This window comes from Python bivittatus, unplaced genomic scaffold, assembly GCF_059951505.1.
Source record: "Python bivittatus isolate LINGU-HERP-01145 unplaced genomic scaffold, Pbiv_v1 ctg000690_np1212, whole genome shotgun sequence".
NCBI lineage: Eukaryota > Metazoa > Chordata > Lepidosauria > Squamata > Pythonidae > Python > Python bivittatus.
Genome location: NW_028277096.1, coordinates 4966457 through 4986584, shown reverse-complemented (window position 1 = coordinate 4986584; position 20128 = coordinate 4966457). Strand labels below are relative to the sequence as shown.

The following is a 20128-nucleotide window of genomic DNA, read 5'->3' as shown; positions in this document are numbered from 1 at the left end:
TCTCCTTTCAATCATGTGCTAGCAAAACGTGAGACAAATCACTAATATTGTGGTTTGTCCCTTTGTCTGAAACTGAGGAAAGAAGTCATCCTCCCCATCTTTCCTGGGTTTAATTACAGTCTGGAAAATATGCTGAGGGGAAAAGAACAGAAAAAGAGATGCTGCAAGGAGAAATTCAGTCCAGGATTTGGCACTTAATTATCAAGAAGAATGAATGTCATTTTTAAAAAGCATTTTTAAATGCTCCAATCATGCCCAATTTCATTTCTGCATAAAGGTAATAATTCAGAGGAATTCTAGAATGATGGCTTCTAACAGTCATTTTGCTGAAAACTGTATATAGAACTGCCACATATTTCCCATACTTCTGGAAATTGCATTCATGTAGGTAACACCATTCTTTTGCCAAAATAAGCTTCAAGAGCAATTATACATCACACTCACTATTTAACATACACAACACATAAGTGGAATAGAAAAAGGGAAGTGCAAGCCCAAGCAGTAGTTCTCAAAGTTACAATCAGCTTAGATGAAAACTATTCATATACATGATAGATTGGCTACTGGCTAATGCCAAGGATTAGTTGATCACTCAACAAAAGTGATGGTTCTCTGCAACCTGAGGGAATGTCTGCCACTCAAGCCATAGTAGTTACTTACTGTGACTCCCTCTAGCTGAAGCTTTGGAATATTAATTATGAGCACACTGATCACACATGTCCATGTGTTTTCGTGGAAACACCTGTCCTTCTCTCATATCTTAAAACAGAGATATGGGACATGGCATTTTCTGTTTACATCTCTGGTTTACACAGGCAGCTGTTGCAATCAGCACAGCAAGAACTGAGGAGCTGATAAAAATAGAAAGCATCCATCTTATTGACTCACTGAAGGGCACAGATCCTCAAGGGTTCAGAAGTGGCACTCATGTTCAAGAGCATACAGAGTCACATGCAAACACCTCCCATCTCCTCATCTCAGAGCACACATTGCTCAGTGCTACTCAAGGTAACTGAAAACATAAATCAGTTGGAAAATGACTTTTGGATGGTACCATTTCTAAACTCCTTGTCAATAAGAGAATGTTACAGTAAACAGTTCAGGGCTCTGTGAAATACTATGATTTAAAAAAATAGTACCATTCCGTTTAAATAACTTTTCTATTCTTTAAAATCATGTGGCCTTTTCCCTTTTTGAAATTGTGTGTGTATACTTTACCCATGGAGAGTTCTGCATGCCCAATATCTAGCACTGAGTTGTGATGAGGACACAAAAAAGATGCTCTTCAGGATCTGATGGAACAATGGCAGTACCATGCTAGAAAGCTATGCTAGATACAGAGTTGCATGATGTCTCAGTCTGAACTGGTTTCCTCCTGACCAACAGCATATCACAGCACTGTTAGTGGAGTTCCTCTTTGGGATCTATCCTATGTGTTTGCTCTGTAATACATTACCACGAAGAGACTGCAGGGATACTACTGCATGGATGCTACTTCTTATATAGATCAACCCATGTAACACATATTGTACACTATTAGCATGAGCCACTGCCTTGCTCATGGTACCCTACACAAGAAAGGTGATTTCAGAATTTCCTAGTTTGGTGCTCTTCCCCTAATTTACTTTTCTTTTCTAAGGATTTTGGGACTTAAGTAGCCATCTCTTGTAGAACTGGAAATTTGCGCCTTGATTATCAAAGAAAAGAAGATAAAAGCTCATAACCAAGAAACAACTTTAACTGCTCACCACATTTCCAGCTTCAGCAGCTAACCTGGCAGCATACCGAGCAATTAACCGGTGCTCTTCATCCAGTCTGCTAGGACTGTCCAGGACACTGCTAAAAGAGAGAGCGCTGACATTTACCAACTGGTATTTGAAATTCCAGAATATCAAATCACACCAGGAAGATAAGTGGTTGTCCAACATGACACAGAACTAAAGCAGCGTAACTTGGGAATGCATTCTCAAGCTTCACTCATGCTCTCCTCCAATCATCCTATCAAATCATTATCATTTCTGCATAATTCAGGGGAATTCTAGAATGATGGCCTCTAACAGTCATTTTGCTGAAAACTCTGTGTAGAACTGCCACATATTTTCCAGACTTCTGGGGAGTATTGCATTCATGTAGGCAAGCTCACAACAATGCTTGTCATTTAATACACAAGTATTTCTAATATTAATTTTTTAAATTTAAATATGATTAAAAATATGGGTAAAAGATGTTTTAGTACAAAATAGTACAAAAATTAACTCTGTGCTGACTTTATGTCATAGTGTAGAGATCTGGTGATTGGCTCATATGTTCAAAACATGAATGCACATATCAAAACCACATTTCTTCAGAAAGATAGAATAATAATAGTTATACAAATTTCATTTATAAAGTTTCTGCTATGAACCCATTATTTCCCCTAAAAAAGTTTTTTAGCTCTTAAAAGGGATAGAGGAAATATGGGGGGGAAAATGAACAAGATATGGTGACAAAATCAAAAAAAGACAAAATGAGAAAAAGAACATCACATCCAAAGTGAAACTCTAGTATTTTAACAGGCAGAAGCATCTCGTACTTTGTTTTTCAAGGACAAATGCAGTTAAACATTGTCAAATACTTTGATATCCCAAAGTCTGGTCAATGGGAATGGGACTTTTATGGCTGGAGAACTTTCAAAACAACTAGTGCTTCCAATGAAGTTTTCATTGTGCAATTCTTCATTGTATCCTCCAAGCCATTAATGCAGGAAAGATGGAATAGCTGCAGGTTGCCACTGGATTGGTAGCAACAGGGCAGCTATTTATCACACCAGGTGGCAAATCAAGAAACTTCCAGCATTCTTCTCCCTCAGATGGGTCCCAAAACAAGACAGTCCTTTTCTCTGTTGAAAGTTTCTTAATGGTTGCCAAGACTGATGAGAAAACACTAACTTTTAAGAGGAATTAAACCACAAATCTGATAAAAAGCTGTAATATGAACAGGCTGTACTGGGACAAACCTGAAGCACATAACAAGTGTTATGTTGATAGACAGAGTTGCTTATTACCAGAACAATGCCATAAAAAAAGTTTTGCCATTAAAATGAAAAACTTAATGTTCCAGTGAGCTAAAAGTAAACCCAGATTCTTTTTAGCTGAAGCCACAACATGCTATTCATTTGATTAATGTTATTTTATACTATTTTTTTTTCTTTTGAAGGAGTCCTCTTTATGGTGCTTCCACATTTTATGGCAGATACAAGCAACGTCTGGAGGTTGTGGGCACATTTGAAATATTGGGGTGTGAAGGAGTGTGACTTTCCTAAAATGGAAAGTATCAAGAAAGTAACCAGTTACAAAGCACTCATTCACCAAAAGGCAAACTACTAGGGTTGCCTTCCACAATCCCTTCTATTACCCCATGACGTTCCCTGCTTCTAAGAATGACTATGGAGGCCACACATACTTATAAATAAAGATGTCAGAAAGTGGCACATTGATTTCCAACATGTCAGCTGCCTATTCTTTAAGTTTTTTTCTAATGAACTCATACAAACAACAACAAAACCCATCTTGGAAGGAAGACTGGACACCAGTTTGCAAATTCCTGCTTCATAGGCTAAAATAGTATCCCTTCTAGAAATGATCCCATGCAGAGGATCAAAAAGTGCTGGGAGATATCACATTGCCTATTTTTGGCAAGGACTTACTCTGGCTTTGTCTGTGGGAAGGAATTCTTTTCCTTTACACTATTCTTTTTTAAAAAGCTGCTTGGCAGCACAAGGCAACCCAACTCTCCATTTTTCACATCAAAGCATCAGGCATCTAGAAGGAATGGGCAAAATCAATGTGGCACAGTATAGATGTGCACCCTTCTCGTATACCACTGGTATATTCATCCCAGGGCTACCTTTAAAGAAATCAAGAATAATTTCTGAAACTCAGGAATTCGGAAAAGACCTTGGTATACTTCTAGACACATGGCTGCAAGAGCTATCCATCAGAACATATTCTCATGAATGACTCAACCTGAACCATAGAAATCTTGATTCTCTCTGTAGCAGTAGTTCATCATTTGGAGCCTAGAGGAAAACAGGCTTTATTATACTAAACATGCTTCCCCAGGTTTAGAGGTTTATAAGAAATTAAAATACTCCACAGTTGTTACATTTCATGCCCAACACCATTTATTTGCTTGAGTCATACCAAGAAGCCCATTTAGGACTGGTCTTTCTGATCTTTGTTCCAAATTTCCATTGTTGTTATAAAACAGAATCTCTTTTAAAGCAATCTTATTTGAAGTCTAGTAAGTATGTATTCACAAACATCTCATCTTTAAATTAGCTCTTTTTTCTTCATGACATTCAGTCCTAAACCTTCCTTTATTAAAAGTTTTTTTTAAATTAGTAATCCATTTTCAAACAAACATACATAAAATAAAAATGAACTATTGGTCACAGTCCTTCCTAACACTTGCTTTAGTGGATGGGTCGGTCCAACCCGGCTGCCTACATCAGGCATTCAACAAAGTTTCAAAAGGGAAAAGAATAATTGCCCGTGTACCCCGCACCCCTTCCACACAATCTGCTTGCCTAGCACTAACCGTGTACTGCTTTGTAGCTGGCTCACATAGGCTGCTATCAGCACATGCTCATCACTGAGCCGATCGGAGGGGGCGAGGCTGTGCTGCAACCTAGGGATATTGAAAGCAAAGGAAGCAAAACTCAACAGAAATGAAGATGAGGCAATGGAATAATGTGAATTATTTGGGGAATATAACATGATTAAAAATAATAGTTAACATACGTAAATGTTAGAAGAAGGCGGGGGAGGGGGGACTTAAATAGGCAGGAGACTCCTGTAAAAAGTAAGGGATGAACAAGACATGAAGAATAAAGTAGCCTTTCACCATATTCCTTTCCTCCCCATCTCTAAAACTGCACTATTAGTCTGGAACCTGCATTTCTGACAGGCAAATAGCAGCATAATTTCTAGAAAACAGAATACAATGCGGTTCTAATTCGTGGAAGAGCAAGGATGTGATTATTTGGCAACTCCAGTAGTTAGACTACTGCAATGCATTCTACATGGGGCTACCCATGAAGAGTATCCGGAAACTTCAGCTGGTGCAAAATGCAGCAGCACGAGCAGTTGTGTGTGTTTCTAGTAGAACACACATTACACCTCTGCTTCGCGAGCTGCACTGGTTACCAGTTTCTGGGTCCAATTCAAGGTGCTGGTGTTGACCTTTAAAGCCCTTCATGGCATGGGGCCAGGCTATTTGAGGGACCGCCTCTCCCCGATTTCATCTACCTATCCTACCAGATCCAGCAGAGAGGGCATATTATGGGTTCCATTGCCTAGGGAGCTACATTTGGCAAGCGGGCCTTTTCTGCTATGGTGCCTGCGCTGTGGAATTTCCTCCACCCTAAGGTAAGGCTGGCCTTGTTATTGTTGAGCTTCCAGAGGTCCCTTAAGATTTGGTTATGCCAACAGGTCTGGGGACTGCAGGGGACAGGAGAATTAGTGAGGTGGCTCCCTTATTTTTAACATCCTTCTAATTCTCTGTTCTATTTTGATTTTTATATTTTTAATGTATTTATTGACTGTTTTTAACTTTGTTGTATGCTGCCCAGAGTCACCTGTGGTGAGATGAAATTGGTTTAATCATCATCATCATCATCATCATCATCATCATCATCATCATCATCATCATCATCATCCCAACTGTAAACACTCTCCTGTGCTTTGTTTGTATGCTTTAGGAGACGTATTGTTCTACCAGACATACAATTAAATGATACCCAGTCAAAACACCCTTCTTCCACAATTCTACACATTCAAACCCATGTTTTGGCATACTTAGAGGACTATGTCATCATGCTGGGGGCATCAGATCTGCTTGCATGCTCTCCCTCAAATCCTTGTCCCTTCTAACAATCTATTACCTTAATCCTCTAGACAAAGCCCTGAAAAAAGGTCCCATTTCAACTGTTGCTGTTTACTAGAGCTGGTAAGGTAGAAAATAACTTCTATTCACTACCTCCTCTGACCTCCGAAAGAGGACATAACATAACTGGAAAGTGGAAGAGGCAGGATGTCCATTGATATAAGTGAGGCACAGTTAGACAAAGGATGCCTTTCACATAAACGGCCTGCTTCCCACATATTTCCTTTTGTACAATACAAAAGAAGGCTCAACATAAGGAAAAAAAAGAGGAAGAAGATAGTTTCATTTGAGGCCTCAGAAAGAGCAGAGGAAAAGAGTTTAGTAGCAAACTGAGTCCCTGGAAAAATGATTAGACAAGGAGTGCACACTTTTGGATACCCCAAAAGCTAACAAAGCAAAGCAGTAACACACAACACACACACACACAGAAAAACAAGAAATGCAAGGTGGGGAAAATTATTTTGCACATTTTACACTTCATTAGTTTGTAAATGTATGGTGATTAATGCATATCATGGATATTCTACTGTACTGTGCCTTCCTTTCCAGGGTTAATGTATACAGATTTAGTGTCATCTTGGATATTCAAGCTAAAGCTCTTAGAAAATGTGCATAATATTATTCCTTTTTTATGGTCATTCTGGACTTAAAAATCTAATCCTTTCTATTACAATAAAAAACTAGGAGACTGCTTTCATTTCTCTAAGAGGTATGAATTATATTTATATGTGTATTTACTTTTTGGATGACTTCATCTCGCTGTGCTTAGGAGCTGGCTTGCTCAGGAGCTGAGTAAATTGCCCTGAAGGGGTCAGAACCCATTCTATAGACCAAGATTAGGCGGTTTCTATAGAAATAAAATTTAGTGATTAATTGGGTACACTGAATAATGTTACTAAACAATTCAAGTTGCCCTACATTAGTTTGTGAAGGGCTGATTGGGTCATCTGTTTATGATGCTTTGCTGGATTACTTTATTATGTTCCATATTGTTCTTTAATAAATCTTTTTGTTAATCGATTTCTCCTTGTCCAGATTGTGAAAAAGGGTCCATTGTCTTATCTGTAAATAGTGAGCTTAACAAATTCACTCTCTGGTAAGAAAAGTGCTACTAGCAACAGCAGAAGGGATCTAGACTGTCTGCAATAGAGAGAGGCAATCAACTGAAACTGGAACATCCATATTCAGGAAAGCTTATGAAACACTAGATTTTTCTCTCAGAAACAGGTAGTCAGGTAACTGCAGTAGCTGTTTGCTTGACTATTATCTATTAATCTCCTACTTTTACAGCTGCTGTCCTTCTCCTAATAATCTGTGACATGATGAAATTGGCTGAAGAAAGTATTAATTGCTGTGCATTCACCATCACAAGGCAGCGTGGGCTGTGCAACTCATGGCCCCTGCTGAAAATCAGATCTTTTCCCAAACTGGAGCAACTGACCTTTTCCGATAACTTTTATGGCCTAAAAATATTTACAAGGCTCCCCTCTGACCCCCGCATCATGCTTTAATGTCACTATACTTTCCAGCTGACTGAAATAGTTGCTTGTGGAGTTTTATGAGCTTGCTGTAAAGTTGAGCTTAGTGGCAATGAAAACCACTCTGTGTAATAAACCAAGAGGCCCTCCATAAGATGCAGACCACACCGTATTGGAAGGCAAGAAATGAAGCTTCCATCTTGGGCAATGCAAAGGAGGCAGACACCCTGCTGAATGCCTGGCGACATTTTCAAAGCAATATGGCTCTTTGTCCCTCCGGAGGGGAAGGGAAGACTCCTGCTCTGCAATGAAAGTAGCAACCCCTTCGCTTAAGGTGGGACAGTTCAGGCACGGACCCTTCGGCATGGAAATCCAACTCTCTTCAAGGAGTTTTCCATTGGGTAAAATCTGAGAACTTTTCACTGATAAACCCTTTTTTTCCAGACCTTCTGGGTGTTTTAATCTTTGAGGATGATACACAGACAAACTTCTGCACAGATGAGCCATGTCACATCAGTGCCTCAAACTGGAACATTATTTGCCTGACTTTTCAAACAGAAGTTCTACAGCTTTGGATTAGAGACTATAGTCCATAATAACACAGATAGGCCAGTCACCTTGCGGGTAAAAGAAATCTGCAGCCCTGATCTCCTGAAGTTGTCATTAATATTAGTGTTTCATTTTCTGCATTACTTACAAGCTCCTGAAAAAGTCTTTAAATGAGAGATATACACTACAAGCATTATATACTATAAACAAGTAAGTTTAACAGATAGATACAGTTAGATGCTTAATCATATTCGCAATTAAGTTTTCCTTCAAGGAGCTCAAAGATGTTCTTAGGTAGTTATTTTCACACCAATCCTGTGAGGTAGATTAGGTTGACAGTGTATATCATTTAGAGAGGAAACACAAAAGAAAGTCTTGTGGCTTCTTAAAGATTGGCATTTTATTGTGACAGAACATTTCAGACTACAGTAGGTTTTAGCGGAGGCAAATCACATTTTCAGAAGTTAGACTAACTTTGCTGATGATTTGCAAAACAGGAATGAATTTAAATATTCCACCTTTCTGTTCAGAAACTTAGTTTTCAGGTGAAAAACATGCAATAAGTATAATGCTAAAATTACAGTGAGGGAAATTAAGAATACTGGCAATAAAAACAGTGTAGATACACAGTGTACATTTCTTGCTTGCTGAAAATTAAATTCTGGTTCACTGAAAAATTGAACAGATAAAAGCATTTAACATTCAGTTAAACTGGTTCAGACAGGCCTCTCTAAGAAACATATTCCTTAACTATTTCCAACACGGACAAGGCTCCATTGTCTTTGACCACACCAGCTTTGAAAGCAATAAAAAGAACTTCTGTAGCAGAACTTAAAAGACCAGCAATTTCACATGGAAGAATACTGTTCTTTAGATATTCTTACTTAAAGAGCAACTGAGTGATGCTAGTCTCTAGGCCTCTCTTATCTAAATCCAGCTTTCTTGACACAAAATCGTATGGACCCAACAATACCATATGGACTTTAAATGGCTTCAGCATTTAAGTATAGGTAGGAAAGCTTGAAAAAACATTGTGGATCCACAGGAAGCTTTCAGCTAAGCAAAGTGTTAAAAGAGACATGTATACAAAATGGAAGATGGGTGTGATCCTAAAGGAGATGTACTAATAAGTACATGATATCTGTAGAAAGAAAGTTAGAGAGGCTAAAGCACAAAAGGAAGTTAGTCTTGTAAGGGAAACAAAGTAACAAAAAGGGCTTTTTTCGCTATGTCAGTAATCAAAGGAAAAACAAGGAATAGGTGGGCTTGCTGTTAGGATATATAGTGATAGTAACAGGTGATGGAAAGAGAACTGAGCTCTTCAAAGGAGAATTGTGTTCAAATGGACCTAAGCAGAACAACTGACAAAAGGAGGAAAATAAGGAACAAGTATAAGTTGTAGACACCGACAAACTAGAGTCATCCAGAGGAGAGTGACTAAGATGCAAGGAGGTTGGAAAGAAAAACCCATGAGGAATGGTTGGCATTGTTGGGTATGTTTAGCCTGGAGAAGAGAAGATTTTGGGGAGACATGACAGCTATCTTCATGTATCTGAAGGGCTGTCATGTAGAAGGTAGGGCAAAATTGTACAGAGTTGTTCCGGAAAATAGGAAAAGAAATAATGGACTTGAATTACAAGAAAATAGTTTTTGGTTGAACATCAGGAAAAAAATCCTAACAATAAGATCCAATCAGGAACAGTCTGCCTGGTAGGTGGTAAGCTTTCCTTTGCTGGAGATATATAAGCAGAGGCTGGATAGCTATCTGTTGGGGATGCTATAGCAATGGATCCCTGCATGAGGATCTCCAATCTCTATGAATCCAACAATGATTCCACAAGTTCGATAATGTAAGTTCCTTCTGGCATAGGGGTATGGACTTACTGTTCTTGAACTGGTCCCAACTGGCATCTTCCATAGATGAATCTTCTTTTCAGGATGGACAAAGCCAACATTTTCTTCACCAGTTTAGTTAACGCTGCCTAAAGCTTGCATAACTGTTAGCTACTTCATCCACATAACTGTAGCTTTCAGTTTTCAAAGAAATAATCAGTCAGACATGAAATAAGAATGGATATTGCAACTATCTGAGATAAATGACCAAGTTAAGTCTAGAGGGTTTGATCTACTACTTCCATTCATTTCTCAAGCTTCTAGGGGCTATAAAAATCTTGAACCATTTTGAACTATGTGATTATTACACTCATATCAGCCCTGTGGATTTTTACATGGAACTTTATTCCACAATGTTCATTTGAGCTTTACTTCCATCAGTTTAAGAAACAAAGCAAAAAAGATCAGTTAAACTTCTCTAGATGAAAGCAAATTTGTGCATATTAGCCACCAAATTCAGATCTGAGTGCAAGAAGATTGTTCAGAAGGGAGGACAAAATAGAGTTTAAAAGTTTGTAGAATGAGACCATGGCCATCTATTATTGCTCCCACTTACCAGCGCTGTACTGAGAAGTATGCAAATTTAGCATTTGTTAGAAGACTGTCTGATGATATACTAGTATTAAAACCACCTCTATGGGGTTGTCTTTGAGTCTTTCAAATCACCCTGGACTTCTATCAAAACAATTATATGTTTTCCTGCTTTTGCCTTTGTCATCCACGAGGCTCAGATCTTTCCCTCCTACTCACTTATGTTTGCACGATATTCACATGACTCAGACTTCCAGGGAAAGCATGGTGAACTGAAGACATTTCCGCAAAAGTGGAGCTGACAACTGTGGCAAAGACCAAAGAACTGGTGAGTATACTGGTTCTTTGGAACCTCTCCGGATAAGTAGAGGGTGGGAGATTGACCATATGTGCTCAAGATGGCTGCTCCTCACAAGGAGACCACTGGATGGTGGTCTTCTGCAGGTTTGAGAGGCAGGAGACAAAGGGATTATCCATATTGCTCGCAACCATGGTAGAGCCTTTTAAAGGACATTAAATTTGCAAGCCTCACTTTCTAATCACTTTTGGAAATTGCCTATTAACCATCTTAAAGCTATCAAGGACCTGCAGAATGACAAGTTTGAAAAGTTGCCGAGTGAGTTTAGCTTAAACTCTGAACAAAAGAAAAATTAATTACAAGCCTAAGAACTTAAAGAATTTGAAATAAACAGTAAAAAGCTAAATAAGATTTTGATCTAAGAAAGTTACAAATGGATTAAGGGTCCAGTTAAATTTGGAATATTGACTTCTACTATAAGATTTTGGAATTAATTATAAAAAATAAATAGATTCTTGTGGGAACCAGAATTATTTGGGCTATCTTGGTTCAAAACAAAGATAAGCAACTTTATGATTTTAGAAACTGGACACTAGAGGAGGCTAAAGAATCTAAGCAGAAGGGGAAAAAATACACACCTGCTATTGGTGTTGATTAACTGGGACTTACAAAATGACACAAAATGTCATAACATTGGAAATATTAAAGGTGTCTAATTCTATGGATAGATTATGTCCAAAAGATGTCAATGAGGAAATGACAGATATGGAGCAAATTTTATCTGACAAGACAGAGAAAATACCGAAAGTGGAACTACAAATGACAAGCCAAGAGAATGATTTGTAAAAGGATACTTTACTGGATATACAAAAGAAAGTGGCTGAAGTTTTAAACATGAAAGGGGAAATACAAATGATAAACCAAGGAAATGACCTGGAAAATGTTTTCTTATTAGATCTACAAAAGAGGCTTGTTAAACCCTTGAAGAAGTCTGTGTGATGGGATAAAGAAGAATTGAAGAGAAATCAAACCCTATTACAATATTTGAATTAATTAACGATTAAGACTGTTAGAAGGAAGGAATATAAATTTGGTTTATTTGATCAAGATTAAAATAAGTCTTTTTTTTTTTTTTTTTGCAAAGTTCTGGCAACCCTTTATGGACCTTTTGCTGCACCAGGATTGAAAAGTTGATATTTTATGGATTTGTTTATAGATAAGAGATGGGATATGGGATGAAGAGATATCTGTTTATAACCTTATAGGGGGTGAAGAGTTATTAAATTTGTCTATACTTGTTTGTAATAAAGGTTGGAAGTCACTTCTTTATATATTTTTCTTCTTTTTCTTTATCATATTTTTTCTCTTTATTCTTTTTCTTTTTCTTGCACTTTTTATTCTCTCTTACTATTCTTTTTTCTTTAAGTTTAATTTGTATTAGTTTTTACTATTGCAATCAAAATCCTTAATAAAAAAAATTATATGTATGATACTCACATGACTCCTAGGTAATTCTTTGTAAAGTTTCATATTTACTTTCCCTGCACCCCTCCTACCCTAGATCAAAGCTTTCTTTAGTTTTCCTTTTGTTCCTGATATGATCCACCTGATCCACATGGCTGCCATTCACAGCAACCTGGTTGTCTGAAGTGGTATTTTGCAGGGACTCAAGCTTTGTTAACAGAACAGGGAGAGTTCCTTGATTAACTAATTTCATTTAAAAAACCTTGCTCACTATGGACCAGAAAGGAGATGCCAAACAAGTTCCTAAAAAACAGGCAGCCACATTGCTGTCATTGAAATGACTCTGTGTATGTTTGTTATGGTATCTTCTCATTTCCTCTAATCAGAAGATTAAATCTGACTACCAACGAGATAAGAATAGGACAAGTGTTAGAAATGCTGGAAACCTCATTGCCTAGTAAGTATTGTTTGATGTCTCTCTTCTGGGAGAACATCTCCCACTCTAAAGCAGATCTGTCTCCATTATTTCAATAACTCAAGAGCAATTCCTTTGCTCAGAACATAATACCAAAGAGATCCCAAGGAACCTGCCTCTCTCCATTCATTGCACCAGAGAGATGGAAGAAGAAATAAACAGAACACAGAGTCACAGGTATATCAGTTCCAAGGTCAAAACATATTCCATAAGCTTAGTCTCTCCAGCTCAAGAGAGAGTAACTAATTAAACATGAATCTCTGACAGTCAGGGCTGTCTAAAGTTTAAAAGTAGTTATTGACTCTTTCCCCTAACATAAAAATCAAGAAAACCAATAAAGTTCTGTGATAATATAACTTTAATAAAATGTAGTGTTTGTGTGAGGATAATACAGTATTGCTATTTATTGACTCTAGAGTTTTAGGACACACTTATTTGTATGTCTGATTGCCATGGTTTTAGGAAAGTGAGCAACTAGCTACAATACTTATGAACTGAGAGGCAATGATGAGTCTTCAATTTAGAGAAGTTTGTTCGTTATCCTCAAAAAATGCTCTTCCCTAAGTAGATAACAACAATACAGCTTATGGCTACATGGTGGGGCAGACTTGTTGCAACACCTCAGTTAAAGTAACATTTAACTGAATTAAATGAGGAACATTTCTAACTACTCCAAATGACTAGAACAAGCCAACCAGGAAGTTCATGGAACTAGAAATATGATAATTGTTTAACCAACTGGAAGCAGTGGTTAGAGGGCTGCCAAATTAAATTTATATGAAAGTATGACCATTTTAAATCCCTAAGAAAGTCCAACACAGTCTTATTTTACTTCAAGAGGAAGCCTTCCTAAAATCAGTGGCTTGGGAAAAAGAAAGTTAGAAGAAAAATGGGGACAAATATATCCCAAACACTTTGGAAAACTATAATGGAACCCAAACTGGAATGCGTACTGTAGGTTAAAAAAATATACTATTAAAACATTTCATCATGCTAGCTGTTGTATGAATGTAGGTATTTATTGACTCTGGAATCTTAGAACACATTTGTGTTATGCAAAATGCTGTAATACATAATCTGATAATTTTATAACAATGGAAATAGGATGATGATCCTGTGGTTTCTGTTAGCAATTCAAATATTCTCAATATACACTTTTAAAAAAAAAAAAAATGTGTAATTTTTTTTAAATCAAGATTTAACAGGTAGTCAGTGGTTTTCACAGTCCTGAAGTACAATCAGACAACTGAACCATAAAACTGAGTTCAGAAGAACTGTAGAAGTCCAATAAGCTACTATTGGAACAAGAAGCTAGAATGGATAAGACGTTTGTTATAATCCAGTACAGTATTTACATTTTTGGGGGGGGGGCTGAAATTTTAGTTCACTGGGTATACTCATCTGATGCACACTGGCATTAAACACCCTAAACAAGTTTTCTGCAGAACAAATATGCTATTTTTTGCAATGCATATCTGGATGAAGAGGTGCATTATATATTTTAAATCAGCCTAATTCCAATGTCTTTCCCAGTGAGAAGTACAGATATCTGTCTCTTCAGCAGATTGCAGAATGAATCCTTATATATCACATGAGCAGTGGATATATCGTGCACTGTCCTTTTTCTGCTATTTTTTCACAAATCTTATGATCACTGTCAAATGTTCCCCACTTCCTCATGCAGTAACAAATCCAGAGGCAGTACTATAAAGTTTTGTTTCCTTTGGAAGAGAGCTTGTTGGAGACTGTAATTTCTGTTTTATTTACACTGATTCAAGCAGGTCATAATAGAAGCAAAGAAACTCCTGTGTTAGTCAGCAAAATCACTGAGTCTTCATTTGATTCCTGTAAGCAACACTGAAAATCCCCCAAATCTCCCATTCTAGGTAACTATAACAGAATTGACAGTACAATCTTTTTTGCCTCTAAATTAAAAAAAAAATTAGATTGCTTCTCTTCTCTTCTTACTAATAGAATGGCTAGAAAGAGATTTCCAATCATAAAGGAACATTTGTCACTCTACATGACAAACACTTTCATAAGCCAGCTAAACTCACAATATCTTCAAATCACACAGGATTTAGCTGCGTTCTTCATTCACAACCAAGTCCAGGCATATTAGGCTAAGAGAAGAGAGAAAATATGAAAAATTCAAGGAGATTCAAATTAGAAATCATGGGATGGTTTGACTAATCCAGTAATAGGAGGCAATGTTAAACCTTCAGGTTATCAACAGTATTTCAGACACAGTATTTTCAGAGAGATCTGAAAGCTATTAGAAGGAAAAGTAAGAGAAATACAAATTTGTAGGCAAGAATATTGGAAGCTGACTTTTCTATTTATGCAGGATAATTTTTTTAAAACCTCACATTTTTATTTTTACAGTTACAAGTCTCTAATGATTTAGCTCAGCAGGTTCTCAAACCTTAACACTTCTTCTCATTGGCATGATCTATTAACATATACTATAGAGTAATATGATTGACTGGTTTGTATTTAGCTTAGTATGAACCTACAGTATCTCATTATGGTATAGCACCATGAACAAGCTAGTTCACTATGGCTGTTTAAAAAAGAAGAAAAAAACCCTCTGGTTTATAATTATGTGTAAAAAGAGCCATTGTTTTGTTCGCCATGGAAACCCACATTCTGAATTCATATTGACCATATGATTCTTCAGTGCAAGCCCCTCACAAATTCCTCCTTGGTTAATCTCTGAAACATAATGCTCATCACAAGCGTTGAGCCTAAGGCAAGCTAGCCCAACTCTCCAGTAGTGCTGGATAATTTAACACCACACCTGCCTTTTGGTAAAGTAATGGTTCTTTCAAGTCAAACCTGACCCCTGGCAAATAGTTTTCTTGGCAACAGTTCAGAAATACTTTGCCACTGCCTGATGTTTTTTCAACTTCGCAGTCTAGTAGGGAGCCTAGGATTTCTTGATATTCTTTCGTTCAAACACTAATTGGGTCCAACCCTGCTTAATCTTTTCAAGATCAGCCAAGATTGACTAGTTGCTGCAGTCTTCTGTGATGTCTTTTGGTGCTTAGATCAAATCCATCTATTTCCAGTAAATGCACAGAGTTTTTTTTCCCTAATGGGTTGCCTACATATAAGAGCACCCAAGTGCTCGGTATCATCATAAATGCTGGGATATAATTCTGAAATTATCAGTACTGACTGTGCCAAACAATCCCAGGTACAGTCTTCAGAAGCTCACCTGGGAACACTTCTGTTTGTGGCATATACATTCTGGGTACAATTCAAGAAACCAGTGATCACCTTTAAAGGCCTACATGGACTGGGCCTGACTACCTTGAGACAACAGAATCTGCTTGCCCAAGGCACGTCTGCAGAGTTGCTGACAGTTCTCATTCCTTGGTCGGTGTGAGGAGAGGGAACCTGGAGACGAGTATTCTTTGTAGAAGGTCTCATCCTGTGGAAAGGCCTCACACCAGATAGAAGCAGCATACTCTCACACCCTCACATTCAGGAAGCTTTTAAAAACATGGCTTTGGGGGAGTGAACTGAGAGTGGGCAGAGACACGGGGATATGTGATGGCTTTCTGATTTTGATGATATATGGCACGATTGTTTTATGATTACAATATTATGTTTGCCAGACATTTTGATAATTTTTATCACTGTATTATTTGTATGTTCTTGCTTGTAAGCCACAGAGTCAAATGACTGAAGTGACCCCAAAGTTTACCAAAATCCTGTTCTGACTTCCTTGCAGACAGATGAAGCTACACAGATTTCTCTCAGCCCCTTGTCTTCCCTCCTGGAATTTTGCCCACTTATTTATTTTATCTAACTACCTGAAACCACCTGGACTCCAAGCACCTTACAGAGGTTACATATTAGAAACAGGGTAGATATCAGAGTAAAATGATTACAATAGTAACTAGGAATACAAAGCTAAGAAATTATAAAATTGTAAAAGTGGTGGTGCTAATACTATTAATCCCCCAAGGCCTTCTGAAAGAGCTGCGTTTTCACTTGCATCTAGAAAGCCATGAGGATGGGAGCCATTCATGCTTCAGGGAGCAGGCTCTTCCAGATGTGGGGAGCTGCTACAGGGAACAGCCACCATCAGGCCCCTTTATTCTGTACCTCCTGGTTGGTGGGGGTCCTTAGCAGGTGCTCCCTAACTGGGACAGAAGTGAAAATGGCATTGTTTATCCCTTCAACCCCTAAGAAGTGGTAGAAGACAATGCAGCTCATGCTATCCAACTCTAAAATAATATACAGGAATTTCTATAATCCTTTAGGTCTGATTACAGTAACAACTCTGCCTGGGCAAGTTAAGAAACAGGTGATATTTACCCTCTACAGTATGAATTTTCAAAATTAAATTTATATAAGTGAAAACACAAAAGAAGTACATTATTTAAACAAACAGGAGAAGATAAAACATTCATGGTACTTATTAAATAATAAACACTATGAATTTAAGAATTGAAAAAGAAGGTACAACTGATCTTTGCTCACAAGAAGAAGGAAAGGTCTCTAGTACACAATATATTGTATTGGAGATAAAAATTAAATTGTCAAAAATGTTTTCCTCCTCTTCAGTTGGAAGCCCTTTCAGTCAGCAGCAGTTGAACATTCACTTACAGTGGTTTCCTTAAGTACAGTAGATAAATACTACTTGATTTTCCAAATATGTGAGCAAGCAAACTTCATGGCTGGTAAGCAGGCAACACCTTCTCAGCACAGATGAGAAAAAGACCCCCACTCCTGCTGAAAAAGTTTCCATGGTCTGTTGTGCCTTCTGTTCTTTTTGTAAAGTTAACATGTTTCAGGCTCAGTCTGAGAACTCTAAAGGCAATGCGGTAATATTCCTGCCTTGTAAGATGGCAAGTAGAGTCAGGGGAGAAGAGGAGTGAAAAGAACTTTCTGCTTGCAAAGAAAACAGTTCCACTGTTTCTTCCTTCAAGGCCTCATGGATACATGTTAAAAAGTACTTACTTATGTAGATTTTTTGGGGGGGGGGGACCATCAAGGTATCAAAACAAAGCTTTATTCCACAGTCAGCATTTCCACATGTAATGCAATAAGCCCAAAAGGAGAGACTTTATGTTTCAAAACTGGCTTCAGAATATACCCAAAAAACTCAAATGCAAGGACAACCATAGGTCACGCATCACCATTTTTGTAGCCCAAAGGCAAATAACCTGAGCTGAGTGAGTGCAGCAATTCCCCAAATGCAGATACCTCAAAGAGAATACAGCATCCACCCACCCCTTCTCCACCCCCACCCCCAAATACGCCTACCTTTTTGTTGGTGTGGGGGCTCCAGAGGACACATGGGTAACCATGGCATCATTCATGTTAACAAGAGGCCGAGAAGGGCTGAAATAGAAAATGTTTGTTGGATGTTATGCTCCAGTGGGACAGAGTTGGGGGAAAATACTATACACTTAATGGTGACTAAAGTGCTATCTCCTTATCCTTATCCCTTACCTGGCTCCTTTGCCTATTCTACTGCATGCAAGGACCGCTGATATAGGAACCCCGCCTGGCTGCGGCCATGCTTTTTCACCAATTTGTGCCTTTCAGAACCATACCAATACTACCATTTCCAGACAAAGAAAGGGGTTCATGTCACAGGCATTATGGAACTTGTTACGAGTGATACAGAACTCCTGGGAGATAAGATGAAGTGTAAATAATTTAAAACATACAAAACACCTCCCTTTGCACCTCAGATCCAGGCAAGCTAGAAATCCTGCCGTAGAAGGCTTTATTTTCCTTTGGGCTTTTCCAGGCCCTAGCAGGCATCATAAACCAACTGCTGCTCTCAGAAAACAAGGCCATAAAAGTATGGAAGGAATCCACCCTGCTGGAGGCGCAGAATAGTATGTAATTGCAAAAATGCTCATGACCAAAAACCCCAAACAAACAAAAAAAATCCCATCTCAGGTCTCCTTACAAGTAAAATCATGATTATGCATGCTCGCCTCTAGATTTTTCGACATACCAAGTGTTGCAGAAGTAATGAGCCCTTTATAAGATTATTCACAAAAGTAATTGACGGATGCACCACTCTTTTTCAATAAAGATCTGGGGAACATGTCTGAAGTCAGTTCTCTGGGGTTTGGAAGAGTCTTCCAATGACAGAACCAAAGAATGTGCTTTCTTTGCAGCAGGTCAACGATTAATCTCCTTTCCCTCCATATTTCAATCAAGAATGCAAGGAATGCATGAAGAAGTGAAGTTTAATCATTAGGCTCCTCTTCTCAAATCTATTCAGTCTATTAAAGGCTCATGTCAAGTTGCTTGCAGTAAGGCAAAGGGCACCCAGAGTTAGAGGTCAGACTTAGGAGCCTCAGTTGCCTTTAAGATTAGCATGGCTTCCAAAGCCCAAGAGATAAAATACAGTATCATCGCCTCTTCAGCAATCTCAAATTATCCATCAAGCTACAACCAGCATAACCACACACAAAGTGCATATCATCTCCCTTCACTATAACGGATTTTGTCTAGGAAATAACAACAATTTCACTGTAAATCTGTGCGTTAGGAATTAATGAGGACAGATTTTCTGTCTTGTGGAGTTCTCAGCACTTCCACATAAATATCTCCTGCCAATTAGATAGAATCTTGGAATTGGAAGGGGCCACTTTGGCCACTGAGTTCAACCCTCTGTTCAGTGCAGGAATAGAAATTAAAGTATCCCTGACAGATGGTTCAGTCTCCTCTTGAACACATCTTGCAAAGAGAAGTCTACCACTTTGCTAGTAACTGGTTGCTTTTATTCTTAAGATTTCCCCCCCCCCCTAACATTTAATGGGAATCTGCTTACTGTAACTTAAAGCCTGGAATAAGGGAAGACAAATCTTGACCTTCTTCTGTTTCACATCCTTCAGGTATTTAAAGAGTACTCTCAGATTACGCCCTGTCTCCCCATCATCTTTTCTCAAGGTTAAATATATACAGTTCCTTCTATGTCTTTTTAAAGGACCTTGTCTCTGGTCCTCTTTCCATTTTCATTGCCCTTCTCTGAACCTATATATTGCCTCAGTGCTGCTACATTAGAGATAGCATGTGGATTGCTCCCAGTATATCTATCTTTTGGCAAACAGGAAGGTCAGGCTAAAGGGCAATCTTACAATGTCTTTGGGGGCAAGTTACTCCCTCGGGAAAAAAATATAGTACCATCGAAAAGGAAGTGTATGCCATCAAATGGGCTATCGAAACCTTCTGAATCTACTTATGGGGTAGAGAGTTTACGGTAGTCACAGGCCACCAGCCTATGAGGTGGCTCCAACAGATGAAAGATACAAATCCAAGACTGACATGGTGGTATCTCTCATTGCAGCCCTACAAATTCAGCATTGCCCATAAAGCAGGACAGCAGAACAAAATTGCGGACTTCCTCTCAAGATTCGGGGAAGATACCAAACTCACCCTCACCTCCTAAGAATTGAAGAAGAGAGAGCAAAGACAAAAAAACCCCACGTTTGTTGTTTTTTTTATAAAGGAGGGAGGTATGTGGAAGGATGGGTT

General features: G+C 38.3%; 1 protein-coding gene across 6 annotated transcripts in view; it reads right to left on the bottom strand.

Moving 5' to 3' along the window:
* The window catches only part of DTNB (dystrobrevin beta), a 129630-nt gene that overhangs the window by 41836 nt on the left and 67666 nt on the right, over nucleotides 1–20128 (bottom strand). For 3 of the 6 annotated variants that reach the window (XM_088152230.1, XM_088152228.1, XM_088152231.1), the window contains exons 10-12: nucleotides 17894–17971; nucleotides 4579–4668; nucleotides 1749–1839 (exon numbers count right to left, since the gene is read on the bottom strand). In XM_088152230.1, the coding sequence (XP_088008356.1) occupies nucleotides 1749–1839; nucleotides 4579–4668; nucleotides 17894–17971 (259 nt within the window). The remainder of the gene's footprint in view (nucleotides 1–1748; nucleotides 1840–4578; nucleotides 4669–17893; nucleotides 17972–20128) is intronic. The other 3 variants (XM_088152229.1, XM_088152232.1, XM_088152233.1) reach the window with 2 other exon arrangements.